Source organism: Aythya fuligula, chromosome 2 (assembly GCF_009819795.1).
Source record: "Aythya fuligula isolate bAytFul2 chromosome 2, bAytFul2.pri, whole genome shotgun sequence".
NCBI classification, from domain to species: Eukaryota; Metazoa; Chordata; class Aves; order Anseriformes; family Anatidae; genus Aythya; species Aythya fuligula.
Window position 1 is genome coordinate 21,645,506 of NC_045560.1, and position 16,707 is coordinate 21,662,212.

Below are 16,707 nucleotides of genomic sequence, written 5' to 3' on the forward strand. Positions count from 1 at the left end.
TTTAGAACCGCAAGCTAACCTTTGCTCTTATTGTGATTTCCTTTGCTGTTGGATGCATATTTGTAATCAAACATCTCCTGAAGAATCTCTAAGACCCTATTATTCTGTTGCCTTGCAATAATGGAAGCTAATCTGCTCTTTCACTTTGAGTAATTCTTTTTCAAAAGGATGAAACTGAAAGATGAAAGGATGGAAAGCAGGAGCTTGGTTCAGACTGTCTTAGATATCTAGGCAGCTACTATGTGCAGCAGTGTTTAATTAGACAGTGACTGGGCACCTGAAGTTCTCTGAAGATCATGATAACCTTGAAGATGTGTTTTTGTCTCTTACAAGACATTTCATACCGCTTTTCCTTGTTAAATGTTAGAAATCTCAAACAATGTGACTGCCTCTGCAGTGTGATTTCCAGTTTTTGCCTTGGATTTACTTCACAGCCTCTATCTGTTAGAAGGGTTTCTTAGTGAAAACACAACCATTGCTAGCAAGACTTCTCTAGTAGTTCCCCAATATTTTTTTTCATGTAACTGGTATCATTTCTACTGCAATGGGATTGTTCTCTAGCAAATCCTCATGTCTGTGCCTCATACCATCCCCTCATGTTTTAAGCTGTAACTGCAGGTACAGCTTAAACTTGCCTAGGCCAACAGTGCAACCAAAAAAGTAATCCTGCGCTTGTCCCACCTTTAGACACTCAGTTCTCCCTCCCTGCTTGTGTTTGTGCTAGTGCTCATCACGGGAGGATGTCTATATTGAGAGGACCTAGGCAGCCTTTCCCTCATCATGGAGCTGCCATGAGTGTGCTACGTTAAGGTTGAGCAGGAAATCCAGCTCCTTTTGCACTGTGGCATATTGAGCAGATAAATAACTCCAGCTCCTACCAGGAAGGTGAAAATAGCCTTTTCAAGCACTATGTATGTACATTTTATATACGAGCACTAACAAGGCAGCAGTACCCTGAAGAACTGACCACTGCTGTTCTTTTATTCTGTGTGCATTGCCTATTTTAGGGCACTCTTACTATTTTCCTAATTTACTCTCTGTCCTTGCAGGTTGAAGGCAAGCACAGCGTAGAGGCTGTTGGGGTAATTGAACAGTGGGAGGAAGTGATTGAGGAGCTAAGAGTAAACAAGTTAGTATTGATACAGGGTTTCATAGTTCTCCTTTCCCCAATTCCTCCCTCAGCAGTAGATCTTTATGCAGGCCTAGGGAATAAACAACTATACTTAATTAACTATGCTACAGAGACCTGTACGTTCAGTCTCCTGTCAAAATATTGCATCCTGGCAGACAGAAAGGGAAGAAGAGATGGGTTATTACCAAGATTATAAACAGTAGCTTAGTTTATTGCACAAATAATTTGCTACAGTTTAGATTAGTCAGCATTGGTGACCACTTCACTAATTTTACTGCTGTTTTAGTATTCTTTCCCTTCATTCCCAAGTGATGCATGCAGACATATCTTAAAAGCACATTTCTAAGGCATGCCTCGTGTATTAGTTCCGTGTAAATGAATAGGTGTTCAGCAGAAATCTGCTGCCTGGACACATTCATGTTCTGACAGTGGTGAAAGGTTTCCCAGCCTCTTTCAGTTCCCCTTTCTGTTTACTTGGTCCAAGTGAAACTGCTCTGTCATTCTGTCTATCATGTATGATTGTAACATCATTTTAGTGTAAGTACCTTATTTTTTTCACTTTACCCACTGTGAGACTCTGAATACTGTTTTCCATGTTGTATGCCATGCGGTTAATGGATTTTATAAATAAAAAGTATCTGATGTCATGTATAATGTTTGTGAATGCACTGGAAGGTCTACCAAATAATTTTAAAACGCAGCTTGCCTTAAAGACCTGATTTAGCATTCCTTAGATAAGCAAAAGCTCCATGGGAACTTGAACAAGGATAGTAGGATCAGTCTCTTTCACAGTTACTGTGATTAATTTTAAAAGACAAATTCTTATTCCTTACAAATATGGCTTGATAAAGCCATTTTCATAGTCCATTTCACCAAGCATTTAAATTGTGTATTGCCTTATTAATCAAGGTGTTGTGAACCTTAAAAACATCACTATATTCTTCTCATCCAATTCATTTTGAAGTGGTGTCAAAGACAGCTCTGAAGAGCACGCTTCCCAGGGAAGTAAGGATTACAGGTTTTTAACAACTAGTATTCAACTGGTAGAGTATGAGATTCAAATATAAATGAATCACTTCAAGGGAGAGATTAAGCTAGAAGGTATCCATGATCTGTATAGAACCAGAAGGATGTGAGTGTGTAGTTTTGCATGCAGAAGTTAACCTGCCTAGCTGGAGATGCTCAGCCGGAACAGAGTTCACAGGTTTTGTGCTACATCAGGGAGACAAGAACAGGAAGACACAGGAAAAAATGCAACTAGTTTTGCTGTACAGTGAGTAAATAAATAAAGCCAAAGAGTGGGATTTTTCTCCGATGTTCAGTGTGGGCTTAACTCCTTCGGAAATTAGGAGTGAAGCTATTGTTTGTTGTGGTGCTGCGAGGCAGCTGAGTCCCAAGATCTTTCAAAGATCTCATCCCAAATTCTTTAATAGTTTCCAGCTGTTTTTGTGGGAATTCTGGAGGACTGGTCTTTCAGCCCTTGGCATATCTCTGTTATGGTATAGGTCGCAGCGCTATATTTCCTTTCCATATTTTTTTCCTGCCATACATCGTTTTTTCTTTTTGTCCATTCTATATGCATCCACTTCCCTACTCTCATCATTTTTAGGGGAATTGTGTCTGTTTGTTTTTTAAGGGGCTTCCCTTTTCTTTCCGTTGCCATACCACTGCTTCCCTAGAACTCCGTGTACCTGAGGTACCTGTCTGTCTCGTGACTCCCTGCACCAAGGCCCCTTACAGTCCCAGGACTGAATGCTATAGGTACAGCAAAAGGGGCCTTGCATTTCCTATACAGTTTCTCAATTTAAAAGGGTATTCTGGAGCAACCTGTCTCTCCAGCCCAGTTGCTGGTACATGATTACAAACAGTAACACACTTTTTTCCCTCCCTATTTCTGGTTACCTTTCATTTGTTAGCACCATCCTCCTGAGAGAAAACATGTAGTTCCTGAGCTGGACACACAAACTAACAGTGTATTTGCTGTGGTCAATTAATTTCCATTGATTTTTTTTATTATTATTATTATTTTTTAGAATTTACATTTTAGTTTTGTCCGTTGACTCTCAGGACCTAGACCCCATGTGAAGTCCATAGTACTACATGGAAGTGGGTGCAATCCGTGTCTTAAAGGCTTTTACAGTTTGAGGAAATGCTGTATTCTGTCTTTCTGTGAGTAACATATAGCATAACAGCATACTGATAAATATGGTACATGATCTTAATGTACTGTGGCTTTATTAAAGTACAGATGGTGTACTTTCTGAGTTTCTAGAATTACCATAGGAAGGATGTAGCCCTCAAGCTGTTCATACACAATTTAAAAAAAAAAAAAAACAACACAAAACCACCCTTCTTTCAGATTTGGGCGAGTAAGATAGGCTTTGAGAACATCTAAAACTTTAAAGGAATTTTATCAGAAACGGACCTTTCATCTGTTTTATATGTTTGAGCCAACAGATTGGTTGGCATGGTTTCCCCTTCAAGTTCTCATCTAGCTGGAGTTTACAAAGTCAGTTGCATGTAGCCTGATGTCTGCGTTGTTAGATATGTTATCTGATTTCATTGAAAAAGTTTCCATGCCATTCCAAGCACTGAACAAAAACTGTCATCCACTGGCCATATAAATTCATGCAGTGATAAATGTTGCCTGGCATGACTGTCCGAAGTGATCAGAAATCTAATCTGAGTGTGGTGTCTGCACCACTCTGCGATGAATAATGCAGTGGAAGTCTGGAATGCCCCTTGCACACCCCTTTTTATTTGAATGCAAAAATCTTCTGCTCATGTGAAGCAGAGGCCACTCTAATGGTGAAAGAGGAATTCAAAAGTTTAACCTTTACTGGAAGAAGTCATTGTTTTGCATGCCTTGCAAATAAGTTGCTTTATTTGTGTGTCTTTTTTCATTGAGTCAAATTTGTATGGGGGGAAAAAAAAAAAAAAAAAACCACAGCAGAAATATTTTGGTGATCTGTCTTGTGTCTGCATTGTATGGATAAAGAGTGCGGATTAAAAAGTATGTTTGGTTTTCCCTACAGCTGTGCCATTTTCACCAGTCTCTATATGGATCATGGAAAGGGAAGGGAAGATTCCTTATTCCTTTTCCCTCCACTGGTGGCTATAAAAGTGATTGTCAGGGTTTAATGACAAAATGGAACAGCAATTTATTTTGCTCATTCTTTTTTATCTGAATTCTTCCTTTTTGAATTTTTCAATTCTTGTAAATGTGTGCATAAAAAACAATTATGTATGAAAAAAAACAAGGCAACGCGCTTCAGTTGATCTTAGCGCTATGAATTTAAAATGCTAAAAGTCTGTTGAATAAAGCTTTTATTTGGTTGAGAGAATGTTATTCACTGCCTCCACTGACCTCGGGACATAAATTATCAGGAAGCTGTAAGGCCCTTCTCTGCACACGGTTGAATCTTGCTTGTGAAAGGATGTTACTTCTCCAGTGATGCCTGCAAATGCACCCAGCAGTGACCTGATCAAACCTGCAAGCCAGCTCCTGACGTGGTCTTCCTGGCAGGCTTCATGGTGAAGGTGATCTCCTCTGGCCAGCTGTGGTTCAGAAGGGCAAGGGCCACTTCTCAAGGCAGCGCCCAACGTCTTGATTTTCAGCTGTAATTAGAGACAATTGGCAGCAGTAACATGCGCTTGGTTTATGATAACAATAGTTCTTTTTTTTTTTTTTTTAGGTATTGTTTATGCAGCTAAGCTTTGCCTGTAGCCATTTCTCTTTCTTGAAGCTGCAGCTTTAGAAGGATCGTTTCCAGCCTGCTGAGTTAAAAGAAGCAAAGGAGAGGAAATATGAATTAGCACTAAACAAAGTTGTTTGGGAACACGCATTGGCTTATTCTATGAAAGGAAGGGGCAGCCCACCTGGTTCTTCTGTGTACACAGAACCACTCAAACCAAGCTGCAATAAACCTGTGTACCCAAACGTTGTAAGCAGAATACTTGCTGTCACTTACCATGTATGATTGGTAGAGTTGTGTGCTTGACCCCCTGAACTGTGTGCTTTGAGAGCCTTCTGCCCTCGCCCTTGTGTGTCACTCCTTGAAAAAGAATTAGATAAAAAGCTGTGTGCAAAGTCAGCCATGGAGCTCTCGGTGGGTAGTGCCAGCTGTTACTACACATTAAAGTCACTGCAGAACTCAAAGGGCAGAGGTTTACACTGTGTGGTCTTACCATTGCCTTCAACAAGGGGCACACTTCCTTGGGGGGCAAATTTATGGGCAACGGAAAGAAGAAAAAAAGGTGCTTTATTCCTTTCCTTGAACGCCCCCAGGGTGGGTGACACCACTGCTTCACTGGGCAACCCGTCCCAAGGCCTGACTGCTCTTTCGGAGAAGAAATTTCTCCTCATTTTCAACCTAAATGTTCCAACCTAAATGGCACAACTTGAAGCCATTCCCTGTAGTCCTGTCACTAGTTACCTGTGAGAAGAGGCCAACCCCCTGCTCTCCACACCTTCCTTTCACGTAGTTGTAGAGAGCAATGAGGTCTCCCCTGAGCCTCCTCCAAACTAAACAACCCCAGTTCCCTCAGCTGCTCCTCACAGGCCTTGTGCTCCAGTCTCTTCACCAGCTTTGTAGCCCTTCTCTGGACATGCTCCAGGGCCTCGATGTCCTTCTTGTAGTGAGGGGTCCAAAGCTGAACACAGCACTAGAGGTACAGCCTCACCAGAGCAGAGCACAGAGGGACAATCACCTCCCTGCTCCTGCTGGCTGCACTATTCCTGGTACAAGCCAGGATGCCGTTGTGGCCTTCTTGGCCGCCTGGGTACACTGCCGATGTTTGTTTAGGATTTTGTTTAAGAAGGGGAAGCTCAGGGATATCTCAATGTGTACAACTACCTGAAAGGAGGGTGTACAGAAGATGGAGCACAGGAGGTTCTGTTAGCATCAGGAAGCGCTCCTGTGCTGTGTGGGTGACAAAGCACTGGCACCATGAGAGGCTGTGGCGTTTCTCTCCTTGGAGATCTTCAAAAGCTACCTGGACATGGTACAGGACAACCAGCTCTGGCCTCAGTTTTTTAACCGGTGAAGCCAAAATAGTTTTGGTCCATGTTAGTAAAGAATGATGATGCAGAAGCAGACTGCGATGTGTATGAAGCACGAAGACCCTTGTGCTTCTAGGAACAGCATGGGGTCTGTTCACTGCTGCAGCTCCCAGCCAGGAATGAATGACACAGCATCTGTGTCTCCCATATTTCTAATTTTGGTTTGGGTAAATAGGCTGCAGTGTCCAAGTGCTCCGTAAGTAGTGAGTCAGTGGAAGGAAACCAAGAGGAATGAGGCAGGTGGAAAGATGGTGAGGAACGGCGAAAATAAAAATGATGGAGGAAGGAACATCATGATAAGTGATAATACGGAGAGCAGAAGGTTGAAGGAGGAGGGTGATTGTATGAGATTAAACCTGGGTACATGGTGAACTGAGGTGAATGAAATAAGACCGTGGTATTTCAGGCATTTACTAATTTACAGCTCAGGCTGGCAGGGCTGCCAAAGCAAGAGGACCACACAGGATTTTGGTGAAAATAAGGCAACAGGAGTTAAAGATCACTGTCTGGCACTTGCCTTTTACAAATATTTATTCTCACTGTGTAAATAAAGAATAAACAAGGAAGGAAGTATTAAGCTCGAGTCAATAAGTTAAGGCCCAAGTAAAATGATTCACTTCACCTGTGGTGTTTCCTATACGTATTATATTGGCTCTGAATATTGCATTTCATCAACAGCTTTAGGAAATCACGTCTGCTGGAATATTTTAATGACAAATATTTTAAATATCTTCATAATGTTCAAGAGGCTTCCTGTTTCATTTAGTTCTTAATTACATTTTTCTGATTACAGTGTAAAGCAGAAAATATAATTCAGACTATGAAATAGAGTTTCTTTAAGGAATCTAATATGTTATAGTCACTAGCAGCAAACTCTCATTTTATACAAGAGCCCCACAATAGAGGTGAATAAGATTGCTTTGGTAATGTTTTCAGCTAAATTAACAGTTATTAATCTTAGTGTCACAGCAAAGTAAATGCAATGGGTCTGTCAGAATATGCTCTTTCTTTTAAAGTATGTTGCTTTTTCTCCCACCCCACTTTTTTAACAGAACAACTGCTAATAAAAATGGAATTTACCAGTTTGAACAGGCTGCGAAGTGTAAGGCGATTCAGGACAATATTTTATCATCATCAATCAAGAAGAAAAGGTAGGTGTTTGCTGTGCTTTCTGCTTTGTTTGTTTTAAATAAAAGCCTAAAATATTGTCCTCCTCTTTCACATAATTCTTGATGATATTAATGTGGAAGAGCACAACAGGAAACTGAAATTGTTCAACCAATGTTTGCTTGCATTTTTTCTTTGACAAGTTATATTTATTCTAGGTTGGATTTTCTTTTTTAATTTACAGCATAAGTCAACAAGATTTCTTATTCTCATCTTTTACAAGGTATTTGCAAAAAGGTAGACCAGAATCTGTGAGGCATCATTTCATTCTTGAATGTCTTCTTCCTGATTGGTGAACACTCCCGCTATGAGCAACCTTAGTTAGTAGTTCTTTTCAGCATATTCACTAGATTAAGTATAGAAATGTACTAGTATAAAAACTTCTTAATTGCTCTCATTATTATAATAACTAGTGCATAGGAAACTAATTATTCAATCTTAGATACATCAAAACAAACACAATTCCATTTCTGGTTTCCACTTGCTGTTCTGCCTTTCCCTGACATGGAAAAAAATCCTTGCTATCAGCCCTGCTCAAATTCCTTCCCACTTGCTAAAGTGGAGGTAGGAAAAGCAGCCCATTACTTTTGACATGTAACATGGTGCCAATAAGGATACAGCAATAAATAAAACATTGCGAGTAAGAAGAGTGTTCTATTAGGACCAGGTGCCAGCTTAAAATTACAGAATCACAGAATCACAGAATTTTCTAGGTTGGAAGAGACCTCAAGATCATCGAGTCCAACCTCTGACCTAACGCTAACAGTCCCCACTAAACCATATCCCTAAGCTCTACATCTAAACGTCTTTTGAAGACTTCCAGGGATGGTGACTCCACCACTTCCCTGGGCAGCCTGTTCCAGTGCCTCACAACCCTTTCAGTGAAGAAGTTCTTCCTAACATCCAACCTAAAACTCCCCTGGCTCAACTTAAGCCCATTCCCCCTCGTCCTGTCACCAGGCACGTGGGAGAACAGACCAACCCCCACCTCGCTACAGCCTCCCTTGAGGTACCTAAAAAGAGCGATAAGGTCACCCCTGAGCCTCCTCTTCTCCAGGCTGAACAAGCCCAGCTCCCTCAGCCGCTCCTCGTAGGACTTGTTCTCCAGGCCCCTCACCAGCTTCGTCGCCCTTCTCTGCACCCGCTCAAGCACCTCCATGTCCTTCTTGTAGCGAGGGGCCCAAAACTGAACACAGTACTCGAGGTGCGGCCTCACCAGAGCTGAGTACAGGGGGATGATCACCTCCCTATCCCTGCTGGTCACACTGTTCCTGATACAAGCCAGGATGCCGTTGGCCTTCTTGGCCACCTGACCACACTGCTGGCTCATATTCAGCCGACTATCCACCATCACTCCCAGGTCCTTCTCTGCCTGGCAGCTCTCCAACCATTCCTCTCCCAGTCTGTAGCTCGATTAATTATGTGCTATGGTGTCTTTAAAATTGGAAGCTTTTTTTTTTTTTTTTCTTTTTTTTTTTCCTTCTTCTTCATTTGTGAAGAGAAGTGGAATGGAATGAGAAACAAAAACTCTGCTAAAAATAATTATGTGCTTTTCCCAATTCAAAGGACTGGGGAAGTCAAAATTTTCCTTAACACAAAAAATAAAGAACCACTGAATCATAATTTTAAATGTTCTCCTGTGCTTTCTGCCCCCTCTTCAATTTCTCTTTGCATTTTAAGATCTTCCACCCATTTTTAAGTCACTATATTACCAGCATTTTGCCTTTACTATTTCAGTTCTTTTTTCCTCTTCTATAACCTCTTCTCCCGCCACTGTTCCATCTCATCATCAACATTACCATTGAAGTTTTACTCTTTTGAGAGGTGGTGCTATAGTACTATGCAACCATTCCACTGCTAGTGAGAGCTGAAACAGAGGTGGGCAAACAGAGGGCAAAGAATATAATTGAAGTGCCTGTTCAATGCCGAGAGAAGCACAAGCAGTCACTATATTGGCTCCCAAATCCAGCTCTGGTGGTATAGGTCCTGTTATCCTGTGTATTACAAAGCTGTAGAGGCTGTAGGAATGCAGACTTGCTTTTTACATCCAGAACATTTTGAAGCTGAGTTTGTAGGTGAAACGTGAGGAAGTACCGGACCTTTATTTTGTGGCTAAAGAAAAAGGAGGTGAGCCATCTTCTAATGGGCAGGTGGGAAGAGCAACTGGTATTTGGAACAAAAGAGCAGAGCATTGCTTTGCGCCATGAATAGTGCAGCTCATTGCCCTTCACTGGGAGGAGCTGCTGGATGTTGGCTGCGTTTTCAATGTGTGACCCACGGGCATGGTGTAGAAATGCTTTACATTGCAGCCTGAGACTTTCAGGGATGTTCTGGACTCTCTGGCCTCTCGAGCTGGCAGAGACTGGAAAAATTTCCTAGTTTAGAGCTTGTCAGATGATTTGATAGTAAAAAATGCTATGTAAGTGGGAAGTATTATTATAACAGGTAGGTACTGGTGGTGATAAAGAGCTTGAAATGCTGTGTTCTGCTGGCAGCTTTCCATTTTCATTCTAGAGCAAGCTCTGTGCACAGTCTCCTGAGGGCTTTAAAAACCAGTAGTTGTTTTTATAGTATTAAAGTCTCCAAAGGCACAAGAGATCCTCCATTTCTCTTGCTTTTCCTTCTGATGTGTTTCTTTTTGGTTTTGTTTCTTTCTTGAATGTAAGCTGCCAAATAGGAAGTTCTCCCTTTTTCACGTCTGCTGCTCAATTTTCCTGCTAATCAAATAGCTTTTTTTTTTTTTTTTTTTTTTCCAAGTAGGTGTTAGTTCTAGCGAGTAACCAGTGGGGCTGCATCTGTCTGTCTGCTCTGACGTTTTACCTGTTGTGCCCCTACTATCTCAGCAATGCTGTCCCTGCTGTTTTCTTTTAGATAGCTGCCAAAAATTAGAAGGCACTTTGTCAGTGCCTCAACTATGTGTAATAGTCCCGCGTTAACATCGGCGTTTAAATTAGAAGGACAATGCGTACTTGATGAGTACTAGGCAAAACCAACCCCTTCCAGGTGTTATTTGCCAGCAAGACTCAAACAGTGTAAGCGAGTTTCCTACAAGAGCAAATTTCTGTAATGGCTAGGATGCAGGTGGCAGACAAAACTTGGACCGAACATGTTTCTTTCGCTATTCTCAGCACTGTAATTACTGGCTCATCCACATATTGTTAGAGTTCAATTTAACTTAATAATAAAGATATTTTAGCATCATCGAACACGTACTCTAAGTTTTCAGGTGCCAGTGGAAATACACGTATTGTTCCAGCTCTTTAAAATGAAACAGTGGAGAAAAGGACTGTCTAGGTTACAGCAGAGCCATGAAATAATATCTTGATGGCCTTCCTGGACTGATTCCATTCGAGCATGTCCCTGAGGCTCCTTTAGAGCAGGAAATGCTAAAATAGGCTTTCTGAGAGGAAAACAAAGCTTTCTGGGCTGTAAACCCAGCTGCAGCAAATCCCAGAGCTTCGTTTTGAGTCTTAAAAAAAAATAATTAATCTATGGGAATATTGTCTGCGTTCAAGTGGAGTTCATTTCACGGAACTGACCGGCACAGACGCCTTACGCTGCTGCGGGCAGATGTGGCAGCTGCCTCGCAGAACTCCTGTCCCCAGGGATTTGCTGCTGAGATATCTCTGATGCTTGTGGTTCTGTGCCAGCACGGGCAAAGATGAGGCCTGACAGGCCGTGGTGTCTCTGTAAGTCACAGGAGGAGCAGAACTGGGTGCACAGGGTGAACAGGAGGCGTTGCTCCATCCCATACGGACCTGAGAACGGTGGCTTCTTGGTGAGCCGTGGGACACCTCTGGGCAAGTGATTTCCATCCAGCACAGAGCAGTGGAAAGGCAGTGGTGTCCTTGCACTGTGATAGGTGTTTTTACCCTAGGTGCAGCTTTACAGCTTCTGTTACACCTACCAGGAGGCCCTCACAGTTTCTGACAGGCCTGTGTTTCTCATGAGGCCTTAATACTAGCGCTGTGGATGATGCTTTGATTTTAATCCACATGAAATGTTTCCCTGTAACTTGCTAATAACTTGTCAGTCCATGCCATTTCTTCCTGGTAATTTTCCTATTTGTTTCTGACTCTTATTTTCATCTTATAGATGTCTTCAGGCTAGAACTTGCTTTCCCTTCCCTATATTTTTTCTCCTAGATAATGATAGCCTAAGTAAATTTTCACACTCTGTTATCCTATTAATTTTTTGATTTTTTTTTTTTACCTTAAGTCCCAACATCTAAGATTTATTTATTGTTTAGCCTTAAGTAACAAAACTAGACGAGTGATTCAACGTTAGCATAGGCTGTTCAGATCCTCTGCATCTCTCCCACCCTCCCCTGCTCACACGCTGCCTGTGCTGCCCTGTGCTGCTGCTGGCGCTCCTCTGACCCCACAGACGAGCCAGTTTGGGTGGCTGCTTCAGCAAGAAACTAGTTCCATGGTCTGTGACTGCAGTTGCAAGGCTGCTAGCACAATGTACCAGCAGGCAGCTGCCAAAGTAGGAAGGCCTCGTTTCCAGTTTCTCCACTCCTGTCACTTCTTATACTGGTAATGGTGTGTGATGGGGTCTTTCCTGATGCAGCTGAAGACACTAAAGCAGAAGAAAATATATATGCTTTATTATTATTATTATTTTTTATTTACTTCTATATTACTTTTTTTTTTTATTATTTTTTTTTACATGGTAGTGACTAAAAGTGGCCTAGGGAGACATTTGCCCAGGGCAAAAGCTGGTAAAAACACAACAGAGGTGGTGTCGAGTCAGTACCAGCCATGGCACAAGGGGGGAGAGCAGACATGGAGTTGGACTGGAAGGAGGAGGAAGGTACTGCAGCAGGTCAGGATGGCCACAGCTGCAATGAAACCAGTTGCATGCTGCTCCCACTTCAGCCCATTTCTTCCTGCTCTCTTATACTTGTGCAAGGGACTCAGTAAAATCAGTTTGGTTACAATGATTTGGTTTCTTAGGTGTTTTCTGTGTCTGGTAATGCTTCCTGTGTCTGTGCGTAGAGAGTGAACATCATGCATGTTGTCACAGGTGCAAACTTGAGGCAAAAACCAATTCCGGTGCAGAATTCCTCTAGGTAATTTTCATTTCTTTTGCCATGTGGAAATGCAACGTAATTTTACTCTGGGGTAGACAAAGCAGGTTACTCTAGCCATAGCAGTACTTTTATGAAGCAAGCAAACAAAAAGAAAAGGGTTCTGCTTTTTCAAATGTTTACCATAAAGCTGTGGTACTAAAAGCATGTTGAACATGGAGAGAGAAGGAAGCTTTCGGGTTGTTGAGTGCTCTTCTGTTGCAAGCCATCATTGCCTTTTCGTTTTCCTTTTTATCAGTTCTCATGCTCCATTTAAAAACAAGTGAGGTTTCGTGTCTTCCCACGTTTGTTTTAAGGTTGTTTGAAATACACACTTCTAAGTTCCAGGTTAAATAAACTCATGATCATTTGGTTTTGGGCCAACACTGAGCCATTTTTGCTAGAATGGTACAAGGTAGATATTTGCTGGAGATATGAGTCACATAGAATTTGTAGCCTTGACATCCACGTCATCTCTTATTCCATCTGCCCAGCCCTCCTTTTAAGTCGGAGTCCTAGTTTTTAAAAACCTTCTAGTAGGAACCAAGCACAAATGGGAGAGTTAACATTGAACCAGGGAAGACATGTCTCAATTCTTTTTGGTTACACTGTCTGCAGTATTTCACATATGGACAAATTTAAATCTCTTGAAACAAACCATAAAAAGTGCATAAAACTCTTTGGGTACATGTACCCCTCTGGTGCTTAGTTCTGGTTGATGTAAAACACTTTTTTTTTTATTATTTAAAAGATAGTCTGAAGGAAACCTTATATCTGTAAATGTTGGTTTATAGTCTTAGATGACTGAATTGAGCTTTGGGGACTGGATAAGGTGAATGAAGGAAACGGCATAAAAAGTGTAATTTTAGTTTTTGCTTCCACGAGACACATGTCAAAACAGTTTTGAAGTTTAAAACACCAAAAACAAGAAACAGGGGGGTTGTATTATTTTGGACTTTTGTACTAGAGATAATTTTTGAGGCATCTAATAACTTCAAGATATTTATGGTTGAATACTTACGTTTGAAACCAGAGTAATTTGAAAGTTTCTGAAAAGAAAAGTTCATTAGGACGTCATTATTAAGAACCAATGTTTAATAGGTCATGCTAATTAAATGAGGACAGTACAGTTACAGATTATGGAAATAAAATAGGTCATGGAGTTCTAAAAGCAAACTATTATATATGCACCATGCACATTATTATTAATACATGCATCATTTGAATGTTTTAGAGACTGTTTCTAAATATATATATATTCAAGTGTTTGATGTTGTTTCTTTTTTTAGATATTCAGAAGATTATTATCTTCACATAGTCAAAAAGCTACAGAACTGCACGTGGATAAGGAGACCAGAAGAATCCGCAAAATTCAGGTAATTTTGGCTCATTTAGAAAAACTGTTTACCCTAGACTTGTCTAACAAGCCATAAATTTAGATCTTCCGTTTTGAAAAGATAATTTTGTATTGCTTTCAGACTTAATTTTCAGCAATACATTTGTATTATGCTTTTGCTGCCGGGACTCTACTTGTTTATTTGAACTGAACTGTGCAAACTGAGTAAGATAAAAGAACTACACGAATGAAGTGATTTCACCTATCTCCTCTATAATGAATAGTTAACTAACTGATCTGGAATGGATTAAAAATATTCCTGACACAAAACCTACAGTATTAAAGAAAACGAGTAATGTGATGTTATCCGTCTGAACTGGCACCCTGGTAAAGATTGTAGTGAAGCAGTTTCTGTCTTACCCCAAGGCTATTGCTTCTATTGCAGCAGCACCGTAGGCACTCATTAGGTTTGGCTCTGTCACGGCCTCCATGCATATAAACACATGGCTACATCTGTCCTTGTTCAGGATGGCACATAAGTACTTGCTCAGTAGGGACAGAGATCCCTGAAAAGCTTCCACATTCATTTGGAAATGCATCATGCTGTGTTTACAGAACAGCTTCCCTCTGCCAATTTTGTTTTTCTCAGGGGCAAATACTCTCTTGAATTCCATTATTACATGCATCAGAATTAAAGATTCTATCAAGATCATTAAAAATAATTAAACTGTCCTACCTTCCAACTCCTTGGAACTGACTAGCACTGAAAACTTAATATCCACAAGCTCAGCTTGATGTTACTGTAAGAAATAGTTTGTTGGTGGGGGTGGGGAGGAGGAAGAAAGGCTTTTTGTGCAACATAAATTACTGGGTTTGGTATGTATCATAACTGATTAATAGCATTTCCTGAAGCCGAGGTACTATATTACAGAGAGTTAAGGTCTAAGAAACTTTCAATTAACTCAGGCAGGCTTTAGCTATGCACAGAGATATGAGAGCATGATAAGGAAATGTTGAAGCAGTCAGTTCTGGTTCAGAACAGGTGGGTGTTTCGTAGAGTTGACAAAAGATAAAACTACTCTCATTTGCTGTTCACACTACTACAGTTAGAGTTTTTGCTTCCCTTTTTATTTTTTTAACTTCTCTTCCTTCTGAACCTCTCTTCCTTCCTTCCTTCAGCCACCACTTCACAGCAATTTTCCATTTCTGCTGTGCTAGGTGCACAAGTCAGAGTAACGGCTCCCTGTTCCAGCTTCACTTCTTTCTTTGCTATTTATTGCTTCCACAATCTACCTTCCATTGAGCCAACTTCTACATCTTCCAGGCCTGTGAGAATGGAGCATGACACCTTCTATCTAAACCCTCACATAAGGGTGTTGGACTTTAAGGATGAGACGCTTACTCTTCCATATGCTATCTTTTTGCCTTCTGGCAAGGACAGGGAGTCATAAGTGGTCAAAGTGGGTTATAAAACCAGTGATCAGACTGGAAATATACAAAAGAGCAAACTGTGGGGTGCATAAAGAACATGTGGATTGTATTTACACTGAGGTGAGCTTGCCAGCTTTTACTTAGCCCTAATACCAGGTGAAAAAAATCTTTTGCAACCCATGGTTCAGCACAGGCTGGATAAGCTCTGATACTCCTTTGACATTCAAGAACTCTGCTGTTAGGGTTTCAATGCTTTTTAACATCCAAACTGGCTGGGATCCTGGCTAGTTCACATAGCACAACCTGTGCTGTAATTGCAGTTCTGAAGACAGCATTCTGTATTCTTCCCTCTGTATGAAATTTGACCTGCATTGATATCATCCAAAAGTTCTATCGATATGACCAAGGGCTGGTTCTTTGGTTTGAGGCATTGCTGATGATTATCTTACAAAAGCTGTGTGCTCTTGCATAAATCTTTTCTTTTTTTTTCTTTTTTTTTTTTTCTTTCAGAGTCATTTTCTATGTTCTTTTCTGGAAACAGGATATTAAAATTTTACAGTTATCCTTGCTCCCAGACCATATTGGAGATTTTCAAGGCTCCCAGTTTCTTAGTAGCTGGTCAAAACAGACTTTTAAAGGAAAATTTAAAAAAAAGAGAGAAAAATTCAGTATAAAATTTACTGTCTAAAGCAGAATACACTGCGTGCTTAATGCACTCCCAGCCTTGTTTATTAGACTTAAGCACGAGAGCCTGGAACTATTTTGAAAGGATGCTCTAGCTGAGAAGAGACGCATTGACAGAGCTCTATGGGGAACAGAGCTTCTAGAAATGTGGTGAAATTAATGATTTAATAATCCCTTGGCAGCGCATCTCTTCCTTCTTCTAACATTGTGTAGTATCAGTAATGCATAATAATTGTGTAATATAAATATTATTCAGTTCTAAAAATCTCATTAAGTGGGTAGATAAACACACCCATTTTGCAGGAGAGGAAATTAATCTCGGAGGGGCCGTGCAACAGGAATTAGGTAATACAGCTAGCCACCTTCAGGAGGAGAGCTTGAAACTGCCTGTCGCATTATTCACCTGCCAGTGCCACCAGAAGTCTGCCCGCTGACTGGACTGCAGAGGAGCTGCTTGACTTCTTTCCCTGTTTGCCCATCTATTAAACGGAGCGAACACTTACATGCTTCTCAGGCATGGTGTCAGTTGTACAACATCTCTGTATTATTCCGAAGTTCTGAAGAACGAACATACATATTTATAAGGGATTTAATGTCTTATGCTCCGGGGCGTAAACTAACCTCTAATTAATAAGGTTCAACAGAAGCTTCCCCAGGGGTAGCGAATTTCTCAAAGAAGCTTTCTTATATTTTCCTTTGCAGCTTTTGCTGTTGGCTACTCTCATTCTGGTAGTGGGGTGAATGAATATGTGATCCAATCCAATAACTCTCGAGTTCCTAGAAGACAGCACTGTGTGCCAATGAGTACACATCATTTTTCCTTG

The 16,707-nt window shown here is 40.9% G+C and overlaps 1 protein-coding gene across 1 annotated transcript in view; it reads left to right on the forward strand.

Moving 5' to 3' along the window:
• The window catches only part of ST8SIA6 (ST8 alpha-N-acetyl-neuraminide alpha-2,8-sialyltransferase 6), a 40,710-nt gene that overhangs the window by 3,029 nt on the left and 20,974 nt on the right, over positions 1-16,707 (forward strand). The window contains exons 3-4 of the mRNA XM_032183470.1: positions 7,247-7,345; positions 13,722-13,808. Coding sequence (XP_032039361.1) covers positions 7,247-7,345; positions 13,722-13,808 — 186 coding nt within the window. The remainder of the gene's footprint in view (positions 1-7,246; positions 7,346-13,721; positions 13,809-16,707) is intronic.